Below are 17,605 nucleotides of genomic sequence, written 5' to 3'. Positions count from 1 at the left end.
GAAACTTTTTCTAATATGCTACTACTGTCGACACGGAATTTCTAACATTTCAAGTTTAATGATAGGTTTAATTATTGCAATAATATAATCTCCACATACTTCCTTAACATGCAATATTTACTTGTTAAAATATTATTCAAAATACAATTTTCCTTGTGACAAAACCCACATTCCTACTCCATTGACAATAAGGACAACAAGACATAAAAGCTAAAGAAACAATACAAGCCTTTAATTTGGAATTTAAATGGTAGACGGCCCAAAAGTGGTTTTAAAATGAAATTTCCATGCCAACTAACGAGTTGGAATTATTATCTCGAAGGTAGTTGAAAAGGAATTAGTTACAGCTGCAAAACTGTAACTTTTAAACAAAATGATGATGATGCCTTTACCACGATTAAATTTCCTAACCAATTTTAAATTCGTATCTAATTGTAACAAACTTTTAATACACGCATTTATATAAACGCATGCATGATTACAATTGCATTACCCTCAATTCTTCCCGCTCTTTCCTAATATCTAGATATCGTGAATATGGATTTGAAATGCATATTCAGCCTAGCAATCCTTGTTTCCCAGATATCTCTTTCGTCGACACAAAATGTGAACGTTGTGATTCAAGGAGCAACATCAATTGGTGAAACAGATGATAACTTTGTATGCGTTACATTGGATTGGTGGCCTACTGAAAAATGCAACTACAATCAATGTCCTTGGGGAAAGGCTGGACTTTTAAATTTGGTAAGAATATTTTATTGTGTGTGTATGAACAATGTCTTTTACATAAATTTTTACTTTTCTTGTACTTTATGTTTTTCATAGGATTTGAAAAAGAAGGGTCTACTAAATGCAATAAAATGTGAGTTCTACGTATATAATATTACATGTCTCTATCACTAATTCATCCATGGTTGTCCAAACGAGATTGCAAATATTGCGATTCGAATACTGTTAAAAGCCACCTCGTAAGAGTGGTTGTGTGAACGAGTTGGACAAAACTTGGTTCAAAGCTGGTAAGAACAATTTCAGACTAATTTTTGAAATTACTTTCAGCATTCAATCCTTTAAGAATCAAAGTTGGTGGGTCGTTACAAGATCAAGTTGTGTACGGAGTAGGAGGAGTTAAGAATTGCCCCAATTTCATGAAAAATGAAGATAGTTTATTCGGATTCTCTCAGGGCTGCCATCCCATGGAAAGATGGGACGAACTTAATAAATTTTTCAATCAAACTGGGTTGGTATTTCTATTTATTCTGAAAAATAATTAAACATTCCATTTTTTTCTTAGTAAAGACACTGACTTTATTGATATGACATTTTGAAAGTAAAGGTTACGTTCGGGTTGAATGCTCTTCTCGGAAGAAATCGGTCACAAATCGAAAAGGATCTTTGGGTTGCCAATTGGCAATTGCAAAATGCAAGGGATTTCATGAAGTATACTATTTCCAGGGGATACAAAGTTGATTCTTATGAATTTGGTAACTAAATTTGTTTTCCCGAAGCTCTGCATGAGATTATTTTTCATTATACTTTTTGAATTGTATTTTAATCAATTTATTATTTCAGGAAATCAACTCTCCGAAGCTGGGATGGATGCAAGCGTTGAGGCTGAACAATATGGAAAAGACATAGTAGTACTTAAGAATCTATTGAAAGAATTACACCCAGATCCCAAAACTCAACCAAAGGTTTTAGGTCCTAGTGGCTATTGTGATGAGAAATGGTTTAATTCCTTTTTAGAGTTTCAGGACATGATGTTGTTGATGGAGTTACACACCATATCTATAATCTTGGTCCTGGTATCCAAATACGTCTTAATTCAGTGTTCATTGAAGAGCTTTTAGAGGCTTACTTATTACTAGTAGGGTCAGTTTCTTAATTCGATGGATGCATACGCAAGTGATGATCCAAACATGATTACCAAGATTCAAGATCCATCTTACTTAAATCAGGTTGCCCAAACCTATAAAGGTGTTTTGAATATTGTCAACAAATTTAAACCGCAGTCAGGAGCTTGGGTTTCTGAATCTGGCGGAGCTCTTCACGGCAGTGCTAAAGATTTGTCCCTAACCTTTGCTGATGGATTTTGGTAATATTTTTCTCTCTTTTTCTTCTACCTCTACCTTTTCTTTGTGTATAATAAAACACGTGGTTGAACTTTTCTCCCTTAACAGGTATCTTGATCAATTGGGAATGGCTTCAACCTACAATCACAAGGTCTTCTGTAGGCAAACTCTAATCGATGGAAATTATGCTTTACTTAATACTACAACATCTATGTAATGACCAAAATTGCCTGGCCCGTAAATAAATAAATAAAAACAAAATTTATTAATAAAGTCCATTTACAGTCCAAAATTCGGTTAGCCCAAATCCATTAACCCTATACCCGTTTACATTTTTAACCCAATAAGCCTACACCCGGTTATACCTAAACCCACTAGCCGGTTACACCCTTGACCCAACTCAGTGTAGCCCAAAGCCTGGAAACCTATACCCGGTTACACCTTTAGCCCAAACACCAAAAACCCAAACTGGACCCAAACTAGCAAGGCCCAGTGCCTAAATCGAATCTGGAAATCCTAGAGTTTCCAGAAGCTTCGCGCCGCAAATGCCCAATCGTCATGCCTTTTCGTCTTGCGCCGTTCCAGTAGCCCTCCATCAGCGCCGTAACTCCAACTCCATCTCGCGCCGTAATCGGCGCATTTACCGCCAGATTCTTCGCTGTTACCTGCAAAAGAGGGAAAGAAACAACAAAGACAAAACAAATATGGCAAGAAAATAAAATTGAAATCTGTAAATATATTGTATAAGGCTATAAAAGCCCGAAGGGAAACAATGTAAGGGTAGGGTTTTTTTTTTGAAAAAGAAATAAAACAGATATACGGAAATATTCAGAGAGATACAAGCAGTTTCTCAAAGGTGATTTAATCTTGTACCTTGTTCTTTATTTTTCGAGGCGCATACTAATTATTTTTGCAAAGAATTTGTTGAGGTTTAAAAGGAATGAGAGGTTACCTGTGTTTCGCTTGAAAGGACGAAGGTTTTTAACCCTCAAACTGCCGCGTACGACGGCGCGTGTGGCGCGTATGCAGGTGCTGCCCCAAAGTTGGAGATCGGAGCCCGGACTAACCTCTTCTCTCTCATTTCAGAGAATTTCAAGATTTTTTTTTTAAAAGGGGCTTCTGAAATGAATTTCAGGCTATTAAACTGGCTTAAATAGTGTAATCAAAACTGTGTCGTTTTACTTAATTTGATAAGTACCAAAACGGCACCGTATAGATCTAGGATCCGCGCGTTGACCCGAGATCCGGGTAGGATCCGCGTATTTTTTAAAAGGGGCTAATTGCCCAATTGATCCTCCTGAATTTTAGTTTTTTTTAAATTCATTTTATTTTAAATTGGCCATAACCTTTATATTTTATTTCAATTTAGCCCTGATGGCCATTAAAATTCATTCTAAAGAACAACGCCGTTTTGGGATTAGGGCAAATTGCCCAGTGAGTCCCTTGTAATCTTGGGCGCGTTCCAATTAGGCCTAAAATCTTTTTTTTAATTAGCCCTAAAACTTTAGTTTTATTTCATTTTAATCCTTGTAAATATTTTTTCATAATTTATTAAATACTTTATATATTTATAAATATTAGTTATATAAAATAGTATATATTATTTTTATATATTATTCATTATATTATTTATATTATTATACATTTTATTTATAAATTTAGTATATATTATAAATTTTACTATATATATTATTCCTTGTGTTTTCATTCTATTATAAATTATGTATTATTTTATTATTTATTAATTGTGTAAAATCTTTAATTTTTTTAAATTATTATTAAATAATAGTATATGTATTATCCTTATATGATATTTTATCACATCATTTATATTTCATTATATTTTATTTATATATATATTTTATTACATATCATATATTATTATATATTATTCCCTATATTATCTTTCTTTTATTATATATTATTTCATTATTTATTATTAAATTTGTAAATTACTATAAACTAACATCTATATATTGTTATTATATTTAATGTCTATATTATTATATATTATTCCCTATATTATCCTTCTTTTATTATATATTATTTCATTATTTATTATTAAATTTGTAAATTACTATAAACTAACATCTATATATTGTTATTATATTTAATGTCTATATTCAAAATTTATTGTAAAATTTTGCTCCAATATAACATATTATTTTATTTTTTTATAATATGTCAAGCTACTATATTTTTATTTTTTAAATTTTTTTATTACTTATATATTGCTTAATATATTTCATTTTTTATTTATTGTTTTTATCCTTTTTTGTATTTATTAGATATTGTTTTAATATGCTAATTTCATCTCATAGACTATTTGTTTTTTTATGTTATTTATTCATTGTTATATATATTCGCATGAAAATTGATCATTTTATGTTGTTATTTTAAGAATATATTCGCATGAAATATTATTATGTATGTTTAATTTGTATTGATATATTGATTATTTCGCCATTTTTGTATTTTTGCATGAAATGATAATGTGTATATTTATGTTATCTATGATCATATATGCATAATAACGTATATTGTGTAATTTATGCCATTATCCATCATTTTTTTACATCATATTTGCATGTATTGTTAAAGTAGGTATCATGTAGGATAATTTATTTAATGTTGATCCTTTGTAATATGTTAAATACATCATCACTTTAAGGAACTTTTATATTTCATTCGATCCAAAAATAATTTTAAAAATAAGGCAATGTTTTTTGGTAATTAGGAATTCGGGAAGTAGTGCCCTACATGTTGGGTTGCAATTTCCCGTTTGTCTAAATACCTAAAATATCCTTCTAAATAAGGTTTGAAAATCACAAGATGATTTTAGTTATGAAAGTTTAAGAATATTGTGTCCAATCATGCTGGATTTGATATTTATATTCTTTTGAAACGAAGGAATCTTGATTCATTTTAACTCAAATTATTATGGTTTTAAAAGAAATCTTATTCCTAAATTCTTTCAACTTTTTGACATTAAGGCAAAATTATTCAATTTGGTATCAATTTTGGGCGTTGCAAGGGTGCTAATCCTTTCTCGTACATAACCGACTCCCGAACCTCTTTTCTCATAATTTCGTAGACCAAAATATTTTATAAAGTGATCCAATCACACCTAAAAAGGTTGGTGGCGACTCCTGTTTTCAAAAATAACCGCACATTTTAAAAAGAGATTTTGACAATCTATTCCCAATCCAGATTACTACAGCTCCGTATCTTCACACGGATAGTGTGAGCCTTATCCTTTCTTTTTTTCCCTATAGCAACCAACATAATTTATCTTATTAATTTGTTTCGTTTCTAGTGCACTTCTATGGCACTGACTTATGGGAAGTACTGTACTTGCCGTAACTCAAGAGTCTAACCCAAATTTGCGTGTATATGCTCACTAAGCGAAGAAAAAGGTAAGCCAACTTTGATAGAGCGAACTTTTCGTTTTTCAAATTATTTATTTTTATTAAATGTTATCAGCATCATTTTCTCTCTTGTAGCCTGGGATTTCTATCATTTTTATTAACTTGTCGAAAGACAGCTCGTTCAACGTCACCCTTTCAAATTACAAGCACCAGAGTCGTAATTTGAGATCCACGGATGTTGCGAAGCCTAATTTTGAATTTAGAGGTTCCAAGGATAGAGAGGAGTATCATTTGGCTGCGCTAGCTGGAAATATACAAGGTCAAATCGTGTTGCTAAATGACGTTCCAATGGTTCCAACAGAAACATTCGACATTCTGGTGATGGAACCAAAGGTTGTCAATGCTTCCACGCCCATCTCTATTTCAGCTCATTCCATAATCTATGTAACCATCAGAGACTTTCAAGCCCCTGCCTGTGCTTAAATTACATCATTACTTTATCTAAAATGTAATACCTTTAAACCCTGCTTGAACTTTTAGAATGTGATAAGAGTTTCTAGCTTATTTATCCAGTTGTTACTATTGTTCTTAGTTATGTACGAATTTTTAGATTTTAGTATCCTTCGATTTTTCTACCTTTATCTCAATTCATTTCTTACTATATTTTGCATGGACAAAAAAATTCACCGAGAATAAATCACTCACTGTCGTTTTTATATTAGATTCGGCATGTTTCCAATGTTTTTTTTTCATCTACTTCATTTCCCTACATCTTCGGTCACAAGTTGCCTAGTGCAATTTCAAATTTAAAGACAGTGTCCTACATGTTTTAATGATAAAGATGAGCACAATAAAATGTAATACAAGTAATCGAAACTCATTTAGTTACCTTAGAAATACCTTTTTTTTCCAAATATTACAACATAACAAAAAATAAGAATTAAATGAACGCTATTGGAAGAAAACAATATTCCTTTTCAATGTTTGGCGAAAAGAAACTTTATTAAGGATAACGAACGCCCTCCTTTGTCTGGGGCCGTTGTGGAACTGGTATAGGCCTCTCCTCGTTGAAGATTTAAATTGTTCTACTTCAACCTCCTCATTCTAATTTTGTGGGATTTGAGTACTCTTTCCACTCGTGCCTTGGATGCCTAATATGAGCAACCAATTCGTTCATAACTTTCCCACGGCTTGTTTTGTTCTTTTATTCTTGTTTTCTTTTCACGATACTTCCTCTTTTACTTCTTTTAGTTAGTAGGGAAAAATAACACAGGAGGCCCCTGTACAAAAGAGTCAAGACCTATTTAGTCCATGTACTATAAGAGAGTGTGCAAAAAAGGACGATTAATGACGAAATTGACTATTTACGTCAATAAAATGTTAAGACACGAGCAATTTAGTCCATTTCAAATTAAAATAGGGTAATCTAGTCCCCATATTATTCAAATGTGTGGAAAAAGGGATAACTGAATAGGGGGTTAACTCCTCTCGTTTGTTAAGAAAAAATTAAATGATTCAGAGAAACACAAGATAGGTGCAAATGCGAAAAAAATACATCTACACAATATAATCATCAGTTGGTGGAGTTTCATAAATTAAAAAAACATAAATAATTCAAACAAATTTATATCAAATAATAAAGTTTATAAAGATTCAAACATATGTAATTAATAGTTTTTAGTAATTTTGCAATGTCATTAACCCCGAATTTCGATGGAAAATATACTTTGCAAATTTTAAATAAAGAATTTTGTACTACTTCGCCAACTGAGCCAAGTGTCAAATCCACTAGCTAGGTGGCTTAGCTATTGGGGTTTTATTGTATACAAGGTGAAATATGGGCACTTGGGTGGCATTTGTTCTTCCCTAATTGATTTCGAATTTTCAATATAAAAAAGGACAGAAAGTTTTAGGAAAATAAATAAACAATCCCTATAGGGTTTGGATTTTAGGTTATAACGGTTTGATTTTTTTATGCGTTTCATTACACTTAAAACAAAGGCAAGTCTTGCTTAGTCTTGGTAGTTCATGTCATCATCGTTAAGATGTGCTTTGTAAAGGCCCGAAGTAAAATTCTCAAAACCAACAATTCTTTCTCTTATAAAAACCCAGTAGTCTATATTTTCTATAAAACAAAGGAAAAAAAACTTTCTACTGAAATCCATATACGATAGAATTGATTTGAAATATATATTACTTTCAATTATCGAGTAAATTAAAATAACTCTGAAAGTTCTTTTATGTACGCAAATATTTTAAGATACGATAGAGTTTATGAAATTCATGAAAAAGGTTTAGGATTTTGGAGCGAAAGTAGATTGGTCCTCTCCGGAAAATTTTCGAAGAAACAAATGTGGGAAACTTTTTCTAATATGCTACTACTCTCGACATGGAATTTCTAACATTTCAAGTTTAATGATAGGTTTAATTATTGCAATAATATAATCTCCGCATACTTCCTTAACATGCAATATTTACTTGTTAAAATATTATTCAAAATAAAATTTTCCTTGTGACAAAACCTACATTCCTATTCCATTGACAACACGGACAACAAGACATAAAAGTTAAAGAAACAATACAAGCCTTTAATTTGGAATTTAAATGGTAGACGGCCCAAAAGTGTTTTAAAATGAAATTTCCATGCCAACTAACGAGTTGGAATTATTATCTTGAAGGTAGTTGAAAAGGAATTAGTTGCAGCTGCAAAACTGTAACTTTTAAACAAAATGATGATGATGCCTTTACCACGATTAAATTTCCTAACCAATTTTAAATTCGTATCTAATTGTAACAAACTTTTAATAAACGCATATATATAAACGCATGCATGATTACAATTGCATTACCCTCAATTCTTCCCGCTCTTTCCTAATATCTAGATATCGTGAATATGGGTTTGAAATACATATTTAGCCTAGCAATCCTTGTTTCCCAGATATCGCTTTAGTCGACGCAAAATGTGAACGTTGTGATTCAAGGAGCAACATCAATTGGTGAAACGGATGATAACTTTGTATGCACTACATTGGATTGGTAGCCTACTGAAAAATGCAACTACAATCAATGTCCTTGGGGAAAGGCTGGAGTTTTAAATTTGGTAAGAATATTTTATTGTGTGTGTATGAACAATGTCTTTTACATAAATTTTGACTTTTCTTGTACTTTATGTTTTTCGTAGGATTTAAAAAAGAAGGGTCTGATAAATGCAATAAAAGGTGAGTGCTACGTATATAATATGACATGTCTCTATCATTAATTCAACCATGGTAGTCCAAAAGAGATTACAAATATTGCGATTCGAATACTGTTAAAAGCCACCTCGTAAGAGTGGTTGTGTGAACGAGTTGGACTAAACTTGGTTCAAAGCTGGTAAGAACAATTTCAGACTAATTTTTGAAATTAATTTCAGCATTCAATCCTTTAAGAGTCAAAGTTGGTGGGTCGTTGCAAGATCAAGTGGTGTACGGAGTAGGAGGAGTTAAGAATTGCCCCAATTTCATGAAAAATGAAGATAGTTTATTCGGATTCTCTCAGGGCTGCCTTCCTATGACAAGATGGGACGAACACAATAAATTTTTCAATAGAATTGGGTTGGTATTTCTATTTATTCTGAAAAATAATTAAACATTCCATTTTTTTCTTAGTAAAGACATTGACTTTATTGATATGACATTTTGAAGAGTAAAGGTTACGTTCGGGTTGAATGCTCTTATCAGAAGAAATCAGTCACAAATCGAAAAGGGTCTTTGGGTTGGCGATTGGAAATCGCAAAATGCAAGGGATTTCATGAAGTATACTATTTCCAGGGGATACAAAGTTAATTCTTATGAATTTGGTAACTAAATTTGTTTTCCCGAAGCTCTACATGAGATTATTTTTCATTATACTTTTTGAATTGTATTTTAATCAATTTATTATTTCAGGAAATCAACTCTCCGGAGCTGGGATGGGTGCAAGCGTTGAGGCTGAACAATATGGAAAAGACATAGTAGTACTTAAGAATCTAGTGGAAGAATTACACCCAGATCCCAAAACTCAACCAAAGGTTTTAGGTCCTGGTGGCTATTATGATGAGAAATGGTTTAATTCCTTCCTAAAAGTTTCAGGACATGATGTTGTTGATGGAGTTACACACCATATCTATAATCTTGGACCTGGTATCCAAATATGTCTCAATTCAGTGTTCATTGAAGAGCTTTTAGAGGCTTACTTATTACTAGTAGGGTCAGTTTCTTAATTTGATGGATGCATATGCAAGTGATGATCCAAACATGATTACCAAGATTCAAGATCCATCTTACTTAAATCAGGTTGTCCAAACCTATAAAGGTGTTTTGAATATTGTCAACAGGTTTAAATCGCAGTCGGGAGCTTAGGTTTCTGAATATGGCAGAGCTCTTCACGGCGCTGCTAAAGATTTGTCCCCAACCTTTGTTGATGGATATTGGTAATATTTTTCTCTCCTTTTCTTCGACCTCTACCTTTTCTTTGTGTATAATAAAACACGCGGTTGAACTTTTCTCCCTTAACAGGTATCTTGATCAATTGGGAATGGCTTCAACCTACAATCACAAGGTCTTTTGCAGGCAAACTCTAATCGATGGAAATTATGCTTTACTTAATACTACAACATCTATTCCCAATCCAGATTACTACGGGTCCATATCTTCACACGGATAGTGTGAGCCTTATCCTTGCTTTTTTTCCCTATAGCAACCAACATAATTCATCTTATTAATTTGTTTCGTTTCTAGTGCACTTCTATGGCACCTGCTTATGGGAAGTACTGTACTTGCCGTAACTCAATTGTCTAACCCAAATTTGAGTGTATATGCTCACTGTGTGAAGAAAAAGGTAAGCCAACTTTGATAGAGCGAACTTTTCGTTTTTCAAATTATTTATTTTTATTAAATGTTATCAGCATCATTTTCTCTCTTGTAGGCTGGTATTTCTATCATTTTTATTAACATGTCGAAAGATAGCTCGTTCAACGTCACCCTTTCAAATTACGAGCACCAGAGTCGTAATTTGAGATCCACGGATGTTGCGAAGCCTAATTTTGAATTTAGAGGTTCCAAGGATAGAGAGGAGTATCATTTGGCTGCGCTAGCTGGAAATATACAAGGTCAAATCGTGTTGCTAAATGACGTTCCAATGGTTCCAACAGAAACATTAGACATTCCAGTGATGGAACCAAAGCTTGTCAATGCTTCCACGCCCATCTCTATTTCAGCTCATTCCATAGTCTATGTAACCATCAGTCTATGTAACCATCAGACACTTTCAAGCCCTTGCCTGTGCATAAATTACATCATTACTTTATCTAAAATGTAATACCTTTAAACCTTGCTTGAACTTTTAGAATGTGATAAGAGTTTCTAACTTATTTTTCCAGTTGTTACTATTGTTCTTAGTTATGTACGAATTTTTAGATTTTAGTATCCTTCGATTTTTCTGCCTTATCTCAATTCATTTCTAACTATATTTTTGCATGGACAAAAAAATCCACCGGGAATAAATCACTCACTGTTGCTTTTATATTAGATTCGGCATGTCTACAATGTTTGTATTTTCCACCTACTTCATTTCCCTACATCTTTGGTCACAAGTTGCCTAGTGCAATTTCAAATTTAAAGACAGTGTCCTACATGTTTTAATGATAAAGGTGAACACAATAAAATGTAATGCAATTAATCGAAACTCATTTAGTTACCTTAGAAATACCTTTTTTTTTCCAAATATTACAACATAACAAAAAATAAGAATTAATTGAACGTTATTGGAAGAAAATAATATTCCTTTTCAATGTTTGGCGAAAATAAACTTTATTAAGGATAACGAACACCCTCCTTTGTTTGGGGCCGTTGTGGAACTGGTATAGGCCTCTCCTCGTTGAAGATTGAAATTGTTCTACTTCAACCTCCTCATTCTGATTTTGTGGGATTTGAGTACTCTTTCCACTCGTGCCTTGGATGCCTAATTTGAGTAGCCATTTCGTTCATAACTTTCCCACGGCTTGTTTTGTTCTTTTATTCTTGTTTTCTTTTTATAATACTTCCTCTTTTACTTCATTTAGTTAGTAGGGAAAAATAACACAGGAGGTCCTTGTACAAAAGAGTCAAGACCTATTTAGTCCATGTACTATAAGAGAGTGTGCAAAAAAGGACAGTTAATGACGAAATTGACTATTTACGTCAATAAAATGTTAGGACACGAGCAATTCAGTCCATCTCAAATTAAAATAGGGTAATCTAGTCCCCATATTATTCAAATTTGTGGAAAAAGGGATAATTGATAGGGGGTTAACTCCTCTCGTTTGTAAAAAAAAATAAATGGTTTAGAGAAACACAAGATAGGTGCAAATGTGAAAAAATATATCTACACAATATAATCATCAGTTGGTGGAGTTTGATAAATTAAAAAAACATAAATAATTCGAACAACTTTATATCAAATAATAAAGTTTATAAAGATTCAAACATATGTAATTAATAGTTTTTAGTAATTTTGCAATGTCAGTAACCAGAATTTCGATGGAAAATATACTTTGCAAATTTTAAATAAAGAATTTTGTACTACTTCGCCAACTGAGCCAAGTGTCAAATCCACTAGCTAGGTGGCTTAGCTATTGGGGTTTTATTGTATAAAAGGTGAAATATGGGCACTTGGGCGGCATTTGTTCTTCCCCAATTGGTTTCGAATTTTCAAAAAAACAAAATGACAGAAAATTTTAGGAAAATAAAATAAAAAATCCCTATAGGGTTTGGATTTTACGTTATAACGGTTTGATTTTTTATGCGTTTCATTACACTAAAAACAAAAGCAAGTCTTTCTTTGTCTTGGTAGTTCATGTCATCATCGTTAAGATGTGCTTTGTAAAGGCCCGGTGTAAAATTCTCAAAACCAACAATTCCTTCTCTTATAAAAACCAAGTGGTCTATCTTTTCTATAAAACAAAGGAAAAAAAAACTTTCTACTGAAATCCATATACGATAGAATTGATTTAAAATATATATTACTTTCAATTATCAAGTAAATTAAAATAACTCTGAAAGTTCTTTTATGTATGCGAATATTTTAAGATACGATAGAGTTTATGAAAATTCATGAAAGAGGTTCAGGATTTTGGAGCGAATGTAGATAGGTCCTCTCCGGAAAATTTTCGAAGAAACAACGGGGGGGAACTTTTTCTAATATGCTACTACTGTCGACACGGAATTTCTAACATTTCAAGTTTAATGATAGGTTTAATTATTGCAATAATATAATCTCCGCATACTTCCTTCACGTGCAATATTTACTTGTTAAAATATTATTCAAAATACAATTTTCCTTGTGACAAAACCCACATTCCTATTCCATTGACAATACGGACAACAAGACATAAAAGCTAAAGAAACAATACAAGCCTTTAATTTGGAATTTAAATGGTAGATGGCCCAAAAGTGGTTTTAAAATGAAATTTCCATGCCAACTAACGAGTTGGAATTATTATCTCGACTGTAGTTGAAAAGGAATTAGTTGCAGCTGCAAAACTGTAACTTTTAAACAAAATGATGATGATGCCTTTACCACGATTAAATTTCCTAACCAATTTTAAATTCGTATCTAATTGTAACAAACTTTTAATACACGCATATATATAAATGCATGCATGATTACAATTGCATTACCCTCAATTCTTCCCGCTCTTTCCTAATATATACATATCGTGAATATGGATTTGAAGTGCATATTCAGCCTAGTAATCCTTGTTTCCCAGATATCACTTTCGTCGACGCAAAATGTGAGCGTTGTGATTCAAGGATCAACATCAATTGGTGAAACAGATGATAACTTTGTATGCCCTACATTGGATTGGTGGCCTACTGAAAAATGCAACTACAATCAATGTCCTTGGGGAAAGGCTGGAGTTTTAAATTTGGTAAGAATATTTTATTGTGTGTGTATGAACAATGTCTTTTACATAAATTTTGACTTTTCTTGTACTTTATGTTTTTCGTAGGATTTGAAAAAGAAGGGTCTGATAAATGCAATAAAAGGTGAGTTCTACGTATATAATATTACATGTCTCTATCATTAATTCATCCATGGTAGTCCAGAAGAGACTGCAAATATTGTTATTTGAATATTGTTAAAAGCCACCTCGTAAGAGTGGTTGTGTAAACGAGTTGGACTAAACTTGGTTCAAAGCTGGTAAGAACAATTTCAAACTAATTTTTGAAATTACTTTCAGCATTCAATCCTTTAAGAATCAAAGTTGGTGGGTCATTGCAAGATCAAGTGGTGTACGGAGTAGGAGGAGTTAAGAATTGCCCCAATTTCATGAAAAATGAAGATAGTTTATTCGGATTCTCTCAGGGCTACCTTCCCATGGAAAGATGGGACGAACACAATAAATTTTTCAATCAAACTGGGTTCGTATTTCTATTTATTCCAAAAAATAATTAAACATTCCATTTTCTTTTCTTAGTAAAGACATTGACTTTATTGATATGACATTTTGAAGAGTAAAGGTTACGTTCGGGTTGAATGCTCTTCTCGAAAGAAATCGGTCACAAATCGAAAAGGTTCTTTGGGTTGGCAATTGGCAATCGCAAAATGCAAGGGATTTCATGAAGTATACTATTTCCAGGGGATACAAAGTTGATTCTTATGAATTTGGTAACTAAATTTGTTTTCCCGAAGCTCTGCATGAGGTTATTTTTCATTATACTTTTCGAATTGTATTTTAATCAATTTATTATTTCAGGAAATCAACTCTTCGGAGCTGGGATGGGTGCAAGCGTTGAGGTTGAACAATATGGAAAAGACATAGTAGTACTTAAGAATCTAGTGAAAGAATTACACCCAGATCCCAAAACTCAACCAAAGGTTTTAGGTCCTAGTGGCTATTATGATGAGAAATGGTTTAATTCCTTCCTAAAAGTTTCAGGACATGATGTTGTTGATGGAGTTACACACCATATCTATAATCTTGGACCTGGTATCCAAATATGTCTTAATTTAGTGTTCATTGAAGAGCTTTTAGAGGCTTACTTATTACTAGTAGGGTCAATTTCTTAATTCGATGGATGCATATGCAGGTGATGATCCAAACATGATTACCAAGATTCAAGATCCATCTTACTTAAATCAGGTTGCCCAAACCTATAAAGGTGTTTTGAATATTGTCAACAAGTTTAAATCGCAGTCGGGAGCTTGGGTTTCTGAATCTGGCGGAGCTCTTCAAGGCGGTGCTAAAGATTTGTCCCCATCCTTTGCTGATGGATTTTGGTAATATTTTTCACTCCTTTTCTTCGACCTCTACCTTTTCTTTGTGTATAATATAACACGCGGTTGAACTTTTCTCCCTTAACAGGTATCTTGATCAATTGGGAATGGCTTCAACCTACAATCACAAGGTCTTCTGCAGGCAAACTCTAATCGGTGGAAATTATGCTTTACTTAATACTACAACATCTATTCCCAATCCAGATTACTACGGGTCTATATCTTCACACGGATAGTGTGAGCCTTATCCTTGCTTTTTTTCCCTATAGCAACCAACATAATTCATCTTATTAATTTGTTTCGTTTCTAGTGTACTTCTATGGAACTGGCTTATGGGAAGTACTATACTTGCCGTAACTCAAGAGTCTATCCCAAATTTGCTTCTATATGTTCACTGTGCGAAGAAAAAGGTAAGCCAACTTTGATAGAGCGAACTTTTCGTTTTTCAAATTATTTATTTTAATTAAATGTTATAAGCATCATTTTCTCTCTTGTAGCCTGGGATTTCTATCATTTTTCTTAACTTGTCAAAAGATAGCTCGTTCAACGTCACCCTTTCAAATTACGAGAACCAGAGTCGTAATTTGAGATCCACGGATGTTGCGAAGCCTAATTTTGAATTTAGAGGTTCCAAGGATAGAGAGGAGTATCATTTGGCTGCGCTAGCTGGAAATATATAAGGTCAAATCGTGTTGCTAAATGACGTTGTAATACCCCATACCCGTACCTGAGACCGTGATAGGATACGAGGCATTACCGAGATTTTCAGAATAATTTCAATTAATTTATATTATTTAGTATTCATTTTCATGTTTCATGTAACATCTTTTTCATATATTCAATTCAAAATATCATATAAAATACGATACAATACTTAAATTGTCTTATTTACATGATCATTCAGGATATACGAACCTACCTGACTAAATTGCAAAAATACCAAGATTTAGGGGCATATTGGTAATTTACCATTTTTCCAAATTTCACCCAATCTTAAATGGATAATTTCATTCAATTCATTAATTTAGATAATAAAACAATTCATCCCCTTCAATTTAGTCATTTTTGACATTTTTACAAAATTACCCCCTAAAGTTTTACTTTTATTCAATTTAGTCCATGCGCTTAAAACATGCAAATTAGCCATGCTAACTAAATATTCATATATATTTTCCTCCTCCTCCTCTCCATTCCACATTCTTAATGTATATAACACACTTGTAAGTAACATTATCTATAATTTTTATTATTTACTTTATGGATATTCAAGCTGTCCATCTGTGTCGTAGTCACTAAATTATTTATATCTGGAGCTAACTCCAAATTAAGATCTTCTAATTTTCCCTGAAACTAGACTCATATATATTCTTACCATAAAATTTTCAGAATTTTTAGTTTATCCAATAAGTACAGTTTATTCTTTAAATTTACCCCTATTCTGATGTCTGACAGTTTCGACCCTTCTTCACTAAAAATTAATTATCTCATAGTACAAAACTCAGATAATATTCCCGTTCTTTTTTCTCCTGAAAATAGACTCATTAGGGATTCTAAAAACATAACTTTAAGCCTCTAATTATTTTTATCCAATTTTTTGTGATTTTCCAAAGTCAGAATAGGAGAACCCAAATTCATTCTAACCTTGTCTCACAAAATTCATTATATCTCATAATTTACAATTCAATTCTTATACTGTTTCTTCTATAAGAAACTAAACTCAATAAGATTTAATTTCATATTTTATTCATCCTCTAATTAAATTTCTACAATTTTTGGTGATTTTTCAAACTTAGATTACTGTTGCTGTTCAAAATAGTCTTAGTGCAAAATGTTGATTTTCTACTTTTAATTTCAATTTAATCCTAACTAAATTCACTTGCTTTTCTATCTTAATTCATACTTTACTTCTACTCAATTTTTAACCAAACTTAGACATAATTATCTATTTTTCATCATAAAACCATAATTTTGAAATTCTTTCAATTTAGTCCTTAAAGCATAAAACTTATGAATCACTTTACAATTCAATCCTTATATCATTTCTAACTTGAATTTCTATCAATTTATCCCTTAATTCATCATTTTATTTAACATGGATAATATCTAAAAATCTAATAACTTTCAAAATATCAACTTAATTCCATCAAAACTTTGTTCTGAAACTTCTAAAACATCAAAATTAAGTAAAAAGGGTTTGATTGACTTACCTATTAAAGCTTAAAGCTTCAAACCTTAATTTTCCCTTTTCCCCCTTTCTTTCTTTTCTTTCTTTCTTTTTCTCCTTCATTTCATTCTGTTTCTTTTCTATCTTCCTTCTTTTTTTTTATTTCATTTGTTTTATATATATAATATAGTAACAATAAAAATCTATTAAATAACCAATATTTATTTAACATTTGTATCCATTTATATCCTTACATTTGCCTTTCTTTAATCTATTTATTATATAAATATCTTTTACTTAATATTAATATATAATTTAATAATATACTTATATGATAAGTAAATATACATGTATTTTACAATTGTATGTATATTAATATTACACATGTCACCATATCCATATACACCATACATTTGTCTTTTCTTAATTTATTTCAAAATATAATAATATAATTAATTTAATTTGTAATATAATAAAATAATAACATTAATAATATATTTATAATTTAAACAACATAAAAATCAAAGATTTTTATGTTTTGCCGCCTCATTCTTTAGAATTGCCTATTTAGTCCCCCTTATCTTCTTTAATTCTGTAATTAAACTTTTACACTTCATTCAACTTAATCTTTTTTCCTAATCACTCTTAATTAAGTTAAATTCACTTAATTAAACTCTAATTAACAACTCATTTTACTTCGTAAATATTTTTAATAAATATTTACGAAT

At 31.7% G+C, this 17,605-nt stretch overlaps 1 protein-coding gene across 1 annotated transcript; it reads left to right on the top strand.

The window, feature by feature from the left end:
* The first annotated feature begins 537 nt into the window (after positions 1–537).
* Positions 538–2,286, top strand: LOC107889860 (heparanase-like protein 2). Its single transcript, XM_016814409.2, has 5 exons — positions 538–744; positions 1,334–1,481; positions 1,570–1,802; positions 1,956–2,092; positions 2,178–2,286. The coding sequence occupies exons 1-5, from the start codon at positions 538–540 to the stop codon at positions 2,284–2,286; spliced, it is 834 nt and encodes a 277-aa protein (XP_016669898.1).
* The last annotated feature ends 15,319 nt before the right edge of the window (positions 2,287–17,605 follow it).

This window comes from Gossypium hirsutum, chromosome A09 (assembly GCF_007990345.1).
Source record: "Gossypium hirsutum isolate 1008001.06 chromosome A09, Gossypium_hirsutum_v2.1, whole genome shotgun sequence".
Classification (NCBI taxonomy): domain Eukaryota; kingdom Viridiplantae; phylum Streptophyta; class Magnoliopsida; order Malvales; family Malvaceae; genus Gossypium; species Gossypium hirsutum.
Note: the sequence above shows the minus strand (reverse complement) of the source record. Positions and strands in the feature narration are given on the sequence as shown.